General features: G+C 37.6%; 2 protein-coding genes and 1 non-coding gene across 4 annotated transcripts in view; 2 read left to right on the top strand and 1 right to left on the bottom strand.

Annotated features, from left to right (window-relative positions):
* DLG2 (discs large MAGUK scaffold protein 2) overlaps positions 1-5,878 on the bottom strand; it is a 2,018,366-nt gene extending 2,012,488 nt beyond the window's left edge. Inside the window, exons 1-2 of the mRNA XM_023511782.1 lie at positions 5,850-5,878; positions 5,222-5,376 (exon numbers count right to left, since the gene is read on the bottom strand). Coding sequence (XP_023367550.1) covers positions 5,222-5,240 — 19 coding nt within the window. The 5' untranslated portion in view covers positions 5,241-5,376; positions 5,850-5,878. The remainder of the gene's footprint in view (positions 1-5,221; positions 5,377-5,849) is intronic.
* Positions 5,879-7,252: 1,374 nt separating this feature from the next.
* The window catches only part of TMEM126B (transmembrane protein 126B), a 6,548-nt gene continuing 1,698 nt past the window's right edge, over positions 7,253-12,102 (top strand). The window contains exons 1-3 of one of the 2 annotated variants that reach the window (XM_003780854.3): positions 7,253-7,333; positions 9,928-10,049; positions 11,438-11,634. In XM_003780854.3, the coding sequence (XP_003780902.1) occupies positions 7,253-7,333; positions 9,928-10,049; positions 11,438-11,634 (400 nt within the window). The remainder of the gene's footprint in view (positions 7,334-9,927; positions 10,050-11,437; positions 11,635-12,102) is intronic. The other variant, XM_023510576.1, reaches the window with a different exon arrangement.
* On the top strand, positions 8,446-8,613 carry LOC111724702. Its single transcript, XR_002772952.1, has one exon. It is a non-coding gene; the product is annotated as a U1 spliceosomal RNA (small nuclear RNA).

The raw sequence follows: 12,102 nt of genomic DNA, 5'->3' as shown, positions 1-12,102 counted from the left end.
TCTTAAAAAAAAAAAAAAAAAAAGAATAAGACATCAACTAGGACTTTCTTACCTACAGAGGAAAAGTTGATGCCTGGTATCAAAGCTTTGAGGATGCTCTCTTCTTCAAAGCTAATGCATCTAGTAACTTTAGGTTGTAGCCAGTTCTCATTTGCCATTCCAAAAATCCTAAGGCCCTTAAGAATTATGCTAAATCTACTCCAAGTGGAACAACAAAGCTTGGATGACAGTACATCTGTTTATAATGTAGTTTACTGAATATTTTAAACCTACTGTTGAGGACTACTGGTCAGAAAAAAAAAGATTTCTCTCCAAATATTACTCCTCATTGACAACATACCTAGTCACCCCCCAAGAGCTCTGATGAAGATGTGCCAAGATATTAATGTTGTTTTCATGCCTGCTAATACAACATCCATTCGGCAACCCCCAGATCAGGGAGGAATTTCAACTTTCAAGTTTTATTACATAAGAATTATACTTGTAAAACTACCATGCCATAGACAGTGATTACTTTGATAGATCTGAGCAAAGTAAACTGAAAACCTTCTGGAAAGAATTCACCATCCTAGATGCCATCAAGAACATCCACCATTCATGGGAGAATGTCAAAATATCAACACCAACAAGAGTTAGGAAGAAGCGGATTCCAATCCTCACATACGATTTTGAGGATTCAAGTCTTCAGGGAGGAATTAATTGCAGATGGTATGGGAAAAGCAAGAAAACTACAAGCAGAAGTAGATGTGACTGAACTGCTACAATCTCAGTATACAATTTGAATGTATGACTTGCTTCTTAAAGATGAGCAAAGAAAGCAGTTTCTTGAGATGGAATCTACTCTTGGTGAAGATGTATGAACATTGTTGAAGTGACAACAGAGGATTTAGAAAATGACATAAACTTATTTTATAAACCAATAGTAGGGTTTGAGAGACTTGACTCCAATTTTGAAAAAAGTGGGTAAAACGCAATCAGACAGCATCATATGCTACACAGAAATCTTTCGTGAAAGGAACAGTCAATTGATGTGGCAAATTCCATTGTTGTCTTACTTTAAGAAATTGCCTCAGCCACTTCAACACATAGCAACCATCACCCTAATCAGTTAGCAGCCATCAACATTGAGGCAAGTACCTTCACCAGCCAAAAGATTGCAACTTGGCAAAGACTCAGATGATTATTACTATTTTTTAGCAATAATGTGTTCTTCAAGGAATTCATATTTTTTTAGACATAATACTATTGCAAGCTATAGAGACACAGTATAATGTAAACATAACTTTTATATTCAATAGGAAACCAAAACATTTGCATGACGTACATTATGGCAATATTTGTTTCATTGCAGTAGTCTGGAACCAAAACCACAATATCTCTGAGGTGTGACTAATATATACTTCCTCTTTATTGATTCTCAAAAAAAATTATTTAAAGAACTTAAGGAAAGGCTGGGCATGGTGGCTCATGCCTGTAATCTGAGTACTCTGGGAGGCCTGGGAGTTCGAGACCAGCCTGAGCAAGAGCGAGACCCCATCTCTAAAAATAGCCAGGCATTATGGTAGGTACTTGTAGTCCCAGCTACTCGAGAGGGTGACACAAGAAGATCACTTGAGCCCAGGAGTTGCAGGTTGCTGGGAGCTATGATGCCAGCACACTCTACCGAGGGCAACATAGTGAGACTCTGTCTCCAAAAATAACTTAAGGAAAGCTACAGATGGAAAGAAAGCACACCCAGATAAGGAGAGTCAAATGTAAATTAGTGATATACTACAAAAAGGTTTAGTCACAAAGTGAAGGAAACAAATAATGAAAAGAGAAAACTTTAAATGAAAATGAAATAAACAGAACAGTTCTAAGGTCCTATCCTCAGAGAGAAGAAAGAAAAACAGAAATGACACTTTTATGAAGTACAGTCAATATAAAGTGATGGCATAACTTAGACTGTGAGCCCAGTAAGCAATAATCTCAGTATCAAGTATACCCAAGAGATATATGGTAATACTATATCTTATAATTCTAATTATGCAACATTCTTCAGTGTCCCTTTAACAGATACAATGTCAAAACATATAACTATGAAAAATATAGTATTTAACTTTCATTGCATGGTAAAATCAGCACACAGTAAAATCTGTTTATACATCCTCCATGACATGTCTGAGAATAGTTGCAAAAAATGAATTCAAAGGAAACAGTGTCCTATAAATAAATCAGTTCAGGTAGACTTCTACACTGGTTTAAAAGAAGCTCTGAAAATAATCAATAGAATTTTTTTAAAAAACACACAAAATAAGCATCTCTCTCAAAGTATTAAAGGCATTAATATCATTCAAATATTTAATTATTAGGAGAACAAAAAACTGTTCAAAGAAAACCAACGTCTACTAAAAAATTTTGAAGTCCATTTTATCCTTAAAATGGCAACTTTCTGCTAAAAACACAGGAAGGGAAACACAACTGTCATTAACTTTTATTTCTTACATTAACCCAACATGAAAGTGTATCAGATCAATTTAAGAAGGCATTGAAATAGACCTTACAACACACTGATCTTGCATCATATCATAAAATACAACTTATCCTGGATCGGTTCTAAATTTTCACGAATTAAACTATGTCAAAAATTGTCCTAAGGGCTCATTTGGCAGCAAATCAAGTTACTACTGCAGATGAGAGAATCCCAAGTGAAAAACAACTGCTAGGGGAAAATATCTGTAGCAGAGAAACAGAAGGCTTCTGTTGATAAAACTAAGATCTATAAAAATGTGAAGAGAATGGAGTGGAAGAGGTAGGAAGTAATACGATAGAGCAAAAGAGCAGTGAACACAGGAGTTTAAGATACAGCAATTTCAGCTTAACCAAAGCAGATAAGAATAGCACCTAGAAATGGGTTTAGTGAGAGTTCACACCCATTCCCACTTCCACTATGGAGATATGTGATATTATTGCACGATAACATGCAAAGAGAGAATCTTCTCCCTACTTTGATAAACAATATGCTAAATAAATACCATAAAAATGTCTAATGAAAATTTCATATTTTAATAAGAATAAATTCAAGAATGAATAAACACTTGGCTCAACAAGGATAATTATTGTTTAAAATCACAATAAGTCCAGCTCTTTCTTCATACCTCTCATACATACCTATGTAACAATGAAGAGAGAAAAAGATTCAAGATGATGGACAGTGCTCCCTGCAGAGTCAATCTAGGTTAAATTTTAAAATATCTTCCTTATATTATATAAAAAGTAGAGATAGTACACTTAGCCAATTAAAAACATAATGCACATATAATAACTTGTTTGGCTAGGTGTCTGTCACATTCAAAAATACATATCTTAATACTAACAGTTTTAAGAGATTTAAAAGCAAGAAAAATTGTTTCTCTAAGTAAATAGGTTTATAAGGAAAATTACATAATGCATATACTTTAGTATCATACAAATGCATACTTATTCTGCTAATGAGAACTTGTTGATTCTTTAAAACTTTGATCCATTACATCAATTCATTGTTTAAAAAAGAATAAAGAGAAAGAGGGAGGGAGAAGAAGAAAATGGGAAAGAAGAAAGCGAGGAAGTTTCTCTGATACTTTCTTATACAGTATTATAATTTTCAATAATGTATCAGGAATTTCTGCAACAGTTCTTTAAAGGTAAGAACTTTTAAGAAATTCAGTCTATTGGGTTTAGAAACCTTAAGTTCACCCTGCTAAGTTATACCTGTAACATCAATAGTGCTTCCTCCTCTTCCTTCCCACATATATTTTTATTTATTTATTTCTCTGTCTTCTCCCTCTCCTCCTTCTCTCTCCCATTCTCTCCCTCTCACTTCTTTTTTCTCTTCTCTCTCTCTTTTTCTTTCTCTCTCTCTCTCACACTATTTAATTCAATTATTAGTCTGAAATAAGACAGCTCAAAGGGAACTGCCTAGAGAAACAGCAGAAAGAATAGCAGAAAGAAACAGCAGAAAGCCACATCGTTTATTGGCTGTCTTCCTCAAATCATTCTTGTTCTTGCTAAACCAGCTGTGTCAGATCTGGACAAGTGTGGCTCCAAAATATCACAGAGAGTTTACTTCTCTCAGGGGTATTATAAGAAACAAGAGGAGAAAGAAACAATCCCAGTACGCAAAAAGCACAGCTGTAGGTGTTTCAAAGGTTTTACATAGCATATCTCCATAGATATCGGCTTGGGTAAAGCATCTCAGGGATTATAATTTTCCTCAGTGCATCTTCCAAATCTATAGGTAGAAGGATTAAACATCATGCAGAGCCAGGTTGCGCTTTACAGTTTACCCAAAGCTTTAGTAGCAGATTTTGGCAGTTTACAAAACTAAACCATATTGGAATATATGTTAGCCCAGCAGAGTGAAAAAGTGATTGTATAAATTTTAATTCTAAGCTTGAGAAACTTTTTATAGTTGATGTCATCTTCTCTGTCATGTTGAAACAAAAACAAACAAACAAAAAAATACCAAACTGGCTTCATCAGGATATTCTGGAGCAAAGTTAACCCAGAGTAGATCGAGAGTATATTGAATCCCCAAAGAATGACCCATAACTGTGCTTCAGGAACACACTGGATCTTGACCAATTCCAATAATGAAAACTGGGAAGAGAAAAGCAGGTGTCTGCCTCATTTGGGAACTTGCCGATCATGTTACTGGATAATGTATACATCCAGAAAAACATAACAGTTGTCAAATTTATGTTTTATCAGAAAAGTGAAGATTTATACAAGAATAAATCCAAATATGAAATCTGTTTTTAATCAAAAGATAAACTATAAGTCTATGATTTTGTTCAGTGCAAACTAAATTGCATTATTATCTTTTACTAATATATAATTAGCTTGATAAATGTTAAGTCCATGGGGAAGAGCACCATTGTCCAAGTTTCTTTTTTTAAAGATTGCTTAAAAGCAACTTTACAAGCCAAGAAAATAAGCTAAAGAAAATCCCAAATCAGTGGTACTCTATTCTTATTACAAATAATGATGTAAACAACCTAATTTATGAAATCACAAATGTCTATAAATACTATAGTCTATTTCACTTTAGCAAAATATTACTGAATGATGTACCACTGAAACGATATTATTATAATTATTTCTCCAAAGTGAAGCAAAATTCTACTGTCAAATGGAATACAATTTAAATTACAAATACTAGAACCAAGAAAAAGGAGAAACATAGAGGAAGCTCATAGCCCACCTTTCTTCTTGATTGGCATTCTTGGGTCTTTCCACTGCTACAGGATTCAAGATCTCTTTTCAGGTCTCACCTTTATCCAGCTGGATTGAGGCCAAAAACCAGGTAACTGTTGCAAATCACTTCACTGTTCAGTTTTGAAATCCAGGCTGAGTCTTCTATTTCAGATAAAGATAAAATAACGACGTAGTTTTTCCACAACTAAACTTTTTTCACTGCCCACAGAGTTTAGAGAAAAGTAACTTTTGAGTTTTTCAAGTTTTGCAATTTTTATAAAATAATTATACTGCTTTAAAAAACTGAGAAAAGTATTGCAAGCATAGAAAACGTTATTAAAACTCCTCTTCTGGCAGCAACATTTTTGGACGTTCAATGACTAACTCAATGAAGGCACAAACCAAATTTAGACAGCTTTCTCATTACTTTATACATGACCAAATTCAAAGAAAAACTGGATAATGATAAAGATCCTTAATTCTTTAGAGAAAAATTTAATCCCCCCCCCAAAAAAAAAACACTTTTAAAAACCTCTTTCACTCTTGTCTATAAAAAGGTGGGTGAGTTTGAACAGTTTTCTGGGGCAGAACACAGCCCCCCTTCTATTTACTGGATCAGAAGTTCCGGATCTCACCCTTCAGCACGACAGGAGCCAGCTTGCTGTCACTTTCATTTTTTTCTTCTGTGCTCTCCACGCCCCCCAGGCTTGATCCTTAATGCCCCTCTTATTCTGATCCTCCCATGTATTAATCGAGAGGATTGGAAAAAAGGAAAGCAATCCCTTGGCATGGAGACATTAAAGTGACAGTGCGACTCAATGGGCACTTGATGCAGGATGAGTTGGCGAAGCAGATTTCTTCACACTGGAGTCATTCACATCATGCCATGTCTTCGCATCCAAGCAGCTCCCTATCCGGCGAGGAAAAACACTGAGAGTGTTCAGGGGGAGAAGCCAAACCTTCCCCCAAAGGTGTTTTCAGAGACGCCGTAGTAGTATTAGACATGTAAGCATAAGCTGTGCAAACGGTCCGCGATTTTCTAAATGAGACAGTGGCAGCTGCTTGGCTTTCACATCCACCCTTTCTTTCAATCTCTCTTCAAACTACCCACCTTCCTTTTGCAGAAAAGACAAGACATTTCTCTGCCACCGCTGGCCACCCCTGCCCACAACCCGTTCTTTTATAGAAGAGCACTGAAATGTCCTGCACCCTCCATGCGATGAAATGTTTCCTCAGGCAGGAGAAACAGCAGCACAAGAAATTATATAACTCTCGAATTTGGCTTCTCTAAGACATGGAGACTGGAGGGTCGGGGGTTGACGGTCTGGGAGATACTGCTTGGTTTTTAACGTGCACAGAATAGTGCCAGGCCTCCTCGCAGTCCCTCCCACCCCGAAACACAGGCTGACAAGTGAAGTGGGTCTTCTAGGGGGATAAGGCGCAAATTTCTCTCAGGTCGCTTTCCAAGCGGGGCGAAAGGATGAGATCTGAGGGGACTACAGACTGGAGGGAGTCAGACGGCTGCGAAAGGAGGAGGCTAGTCAGGGCCGCTCCGACAGTGCCGGGCGGCCGCCGCGGGGCTCTGAGCAGGAGGCGCCCTGATGCGAGCCTTAACCCCAACACAGGGCCAGGTCACAGGGGTTAGCTCTTTCAGGGAGTGAAAGGGGCGCGTAGCTAGTCCCCAGCTAATGAAACTGCCCTAAGGACAGGCCAGCGCGCAGCAACATTCCTGCGCTCCGGCCGCCCCATGTTCCCCTCTGGACCGGAGGAGAAGAGGGAGCCGGGCTGACAAATAGAAGGGGGAGGAAATAATAAGCGTGGGGGCGGGTCCACAGGCGTCTGGACCTTGTTGAAGCCAATGAGTGGCCGTAATTTCGGGACATCACGTCCAATCACAGCCCGGATGGAGGGCGCGGCGTTTGACTGAGTGGGGGCGGGTCTGGGCTGCCAGCTGGAGGTGTGAGCTGTAGGACAGCACCACTTCCCGCCCAGGGCGTTCTGGGTCCCCGCCCACCTGCAAGTCACGTGAGCCACCAAAATGGCGGCGCTCGGGCGTGAGGCTGGTACTGACCCGAAAGATGCAGGTGTGCTATCACTGGGATCTGGGGAAATGCCCAAGGTAAGTGGAAACCCGAGGTGGTGTGGGCCATGATTTCTGCAGCCTCAAACTATTAACAGACTTTTCTGAGATGATTCACATAAAGGGGATTGAAAAGCTGAAAGAGTACTGCTCCCAAGTCTGTGCAAGGCAATCAAAAGTCCCCAATTGCAGCGGAAAACAGAAAGGATCAATAGACGATCTGGAATCTAGCCCTTATTATATGCAGCTTGTTTTTTCTTGTCCCGATCTTTGCAGGCCTTTTCGTCAACTTAGAATATATTCCTGCTACACTTTCTTGTCTCACCCTCCCAAATTGTCCCCATCCCGGGAGCCCCAGCCCCTCTTCATGTCTGTAGCTCAGGGTACTATATAAGCTTCAGACATCTGGCCCTTCTTCAGGTCTCATATTTTGTGGGACTCCCATGTGTACATAAGTAATTAAATATGGCTTTTCTCCTGTTAATCTGTATTATGCCAGTATAAAGCTTAGCCCAGCAAAAGAGCATAGGAGGGAGAGGAGAAGCCTTTTTTCCCTCCCTAAAAGAAGCAAACTTTATATAATGTTCTTCAGTTGCTATTTGAATGAATATTCAGTACTTGAATAAAGCATGTTTTCTCTAAGAATGTAATAGCATTAGATAAATATTAAAAAAAAAAAAAAAAAAAGAATATATTCCTGCGCCTATCCCTCCCAACTTCCCCACCAAGTTCCTTCTTGGTGGGGAACTAATCACTTCTCAGGTGATTAGTTTAGATGGCACTTCCTCCGGGAAGCCTTCCCACACTTCCTAATTAAATTTTCCTATAAGTTGTTGAGGTTTATTTATTTATTTATTTTTGACATCCTCATTCTGCGTTTAAATTCCATGTTTTGTTTTGTTTTGTTTTTCCTGACCTCTTGCTAGTTTGGGGCTTCCTGAGGACACTGACTTTTATCTTAATTCCCCAGGCGACCTACATATGCCAAGTGCTCCATAAATGATGAGTGAATATTAAATAAAATTCTGAAGGTCTGGTGAAATAATTAACATAAAGGCTTTGCAGACTATAAACCTAAAAGCTCTGTTGCTGACATAAGCGTGATGACCAATTGAGTGGCCTTGGCTTAATTTTTAGATAAAATGTTGGTTATACTTATCAAAAGGTCAGGGGAGATACCATGATCAGGAAGGTGGTTTTCCCAAGGCAAGGCTTATCCATTCCACCACAGATGGGCTGACTCCTGCAATTTCTCCAAATGTGGGAAACTCAACCCCATAATTTGTGAAAATGGAGAACTGCTATCATGCTCTTCCCTGGTAAAAATATTTAGAAAAAGAAAAGAAAAAGGTGTTATAGCAAATCTTTATATTTTAAACTTAAAATGAAAGCAGGCCATTCTTTTGACAGTGCCTTGCAACGTTTAGGGCCAACACTCAGTACATGTTTGGTGTCCTGTTTTCAGTGTTTCAGTATTTAATGTCCTGTAATCATGATTCTTTTCCCTGTACAGAGGTTAGGTGTAGAAAACCTAGATTTAAGTCTAGTTCTTGAAAATTGCAATTTGTAGAGGTCCCTGCCCCCAGTCCTCTTCAGATAGTTTAAAGAAAAAGCAGTTCTGAAATGAATGGTCCAGGGAAAGAAACACTCATTATGTAACACCATAAGATGGTACAAAGAAGCCCATACCTTCTGGATGTTGATGCTATGGCCAAATGAGTAATACAGATACTCAGCGTGTTGTGTGTTTATTGACTACAGCATCAGGAGCACTTGGTACTACAGGCTTCACCCTACCTCTGTTGAATCCTGATACCTCTGGAGGAAGTTCAAGAGACTGCATTTCAAACAAATACTCAATACAATTCTTGTGCACACTTAAGGTTGAAAACCACTGTTTTATGAAGTATCCTCTGTGTTCATTATGCTTAGTCCACTCTAATTCTTTTGCCTAGGACTCTTTAAATTTGAAATTTAATATTTGTCTTGACTATAAACGTTAAAAATGGAGACTTGTGTAAATTTGTGAAAAGCCATCAATTTTTTCTATCTATTTAGCTAATCCGGAAGAAAAAGTACTCAATTTTGTATTAACAGCCCCTCCACTTACTATTGTAGTAAACATTTGCAACATTTGGATTTGCAAGAAGTGTCCATATTTCCCTGTTTAAATGAAATTAAATACAACCCTTGATCCCCACAATGCCAGAGTGGCAAAAAAATGTAACACATGTTATTAAGACTTTGTGCAGAGACCTGAGAGCCTTACCCAGAGCAAACAATTCAGAGAGTATCTTGTCTGAGGTTGCAGGGGGGTTTTTTTGTTTGTTTGTTTTTAACCTCATTAGTTTCTGTGAAGATAGTACTAGCCAACTGGGCACTCCTTTATGTTCCGTGGACGTTGTCAGTTGTCATGCATACCACATAACTATTTCTAGCAACGGCCCTTCTTTCACTTCAGGTGCTGATAGGGAACTAGATGTATAATTTATATAGTCCGGATGATATAGGGCCTGACACATTACTATACTATAAATATTTTTAATCTGAATCTGTAGAATTTATAAGATCCTATTTAATATTAATATCTAATACCATTAGTTATTATGGCTCTGGAATTTTGTGTTTTCCAGGACATCAAGATGGCAGCATCTGTTCAAGGTCAGCCTGGTTCTTTTCTAGGAGATACAAAATTCAGAAGACCAATGATCATTGAAATCATAGAAAAAAAAATTGAATGTCTTAAAAAGGAAATGTAAGAGATACATCCAATCTGAAATTAAGTAACTATATGCAAATCTTTTGTACTGCTATTTTTTCTAAGGAGTATTTAAGATCTGATTAACGTGATTGAGTTGGTTATGAAGGAAACTTATTGAAGAGAACTGGAGGGAAACATGGACAGATGAAAATAGTGGCTTGTTAGGATATTTAGGATTATGTATAATTTCATTTACTTAAAAAATGTCCAAAATTGGGCTTGCAGTGGCTCACACCTATAATCCTAGAACTCTGCGAGGCCAAAGTGGGTAGATCGCCTGAACTCAATTCAACACCAGCCTGAGCAAGAGTGAGACCCCATCTCTACTAAAAATAGAAAAATTAGCCAGGGCATCATGACAGGCACCTGTAGTCCCAGCTACTCAGGAAGCTGAAAGCTTGAGCCAGGAGTTTGAGGTTGCTGTGAGCTATGACGCCATGGCATTCAACCAGGGGTGACAAAGTGAGACTCTATCTCAAAAAAAAAAAAATAAAGTCAAAAATTATTGCTGATTCATTTTCTATAATATATATTTTAATTAGTAATTAGGAGAAAAGCACTGGAGGGGGTATTTATACTTAACTGAGAAGCAATTATAATTCATCAGTTTAGGATTGATTATCTCAGCCATAGTTCTTACTACAGTGAAATGCAGATTTCATGGACCATATACAGTCTGACATTATCATTTTGACTTTTAAATGAATAATAGAGCTTAAGAAAAAATCAGAGGACAGATGATCTTAAACCTTAGAAATCTCTGGATTTAGGTATGGGTCAGAATAAGAAAATTAGATCTATCATATCTCTTTGGATGAGGTTTTATAAATCCTAGAGAAATTATTTTAAATGTGTCTGGGCTAATTAAGAAATAGTTATTTTCTAGAAGACCTAACCAAATGTAAACAGCATTTTTTAGATGACCTTAAGCAAATTAGTTTTTAATAGCAGGAAATTTTTGGATTTAAGTAGTTCACCAAATTTGGCTACATTGGAACATATATTTATTTGTGGCCAAAATTCTGTAAAGGAGCTCTATTTTAGAATCACCTTACGTCTTCTCAGAAAGAGAATCATAAGGTCCTATTAGAATGCAAGTTCCATGAGGAATGAGCATTGTTTTCTCTTTTGCTTTATTTACTGCCCTATCTCCAGCACTTAGAAAATATTTTCACATAGTAAACGTTCAAGAAATGTTAGAGAGAGGGAGGAGCATGGGGGGAAGAGATGAGAAGGAAAGAAAACAAGAAACAGAAAGTGAGAGAAGGGATAATAAGGGGCGGGGGGGAGGAGATAGAAAAGGTGTGAGAAAACATCATGGCATCACCAAAGAATGAAAGTATTCTGTTGAACTTAATTTTGCTTTTCATTTTTTCTATTAGGACATTTAATGGAATGGGAATGGTGCTCTTTGGAACAACAGCTGGATCCTCTGGAATACTGGCAAATTTCATTTTTAGACACTGCTTTAAAGTTAAACATGGTGCTTTGAAAACATATGCATCATTGATTACGCTTCCATTTTTGTCTACTATAGTTGCTTACAAGCTCTTTGTAACAGATGCTTTATTTTATTCAGGTAAATTTAAATTTACAAATATGTAATGTAATTATGTCTAAATAAAGATAGTAATTTAACATATACTATTGCTACTGCTAATACTAATCCCTTACATTTATATATTGCTGCACCACTTACTTACAAAGTATCTTCATAGGTATTGTCCTATTGATCCCCACAACAATCCTCCCAATTAGGCAAAGTAATTTACTGTTTCTTTTTTACAGATAAGCAACTCAGAGGCATGTTCAAGTGAATAGGAAACAATATAATATACTAGACAAAGAATAGACTTTAGTCATATAATACACATAATTTCATTTATGTATATATGTATTTATTTAGAGACAGAATGTCCCTAGGTTGCCCTCAGTAGAGTGCCATGGTGTCACCACTTACAGCAACCTCAAACTCTTGGGCTTAAGTGATTCTCTTCCCTCAGCCTCCCAAGTAGCTGGGACTACAGGTACCCACCACAATGCCCAG

This window comes from Otolemur garnettii, unplaced genomic scaffold, assembly GCF_000181295.1.
Source record: "Otolemur garnettii isolate 467f Iridium unplaced genomic scaffold, OtoGar3 scaffold00001, whole genome shotgun sequence".
Taxonomy (NCBI): Eukaryota; Metazoa; Chordata; class Mammalia; order Primates; family Galagidae; genus Otolemur; species Otolemur garnettii.
This window is presented reverse-complemented; position numbering and strand designations above follow the sequence as displayed.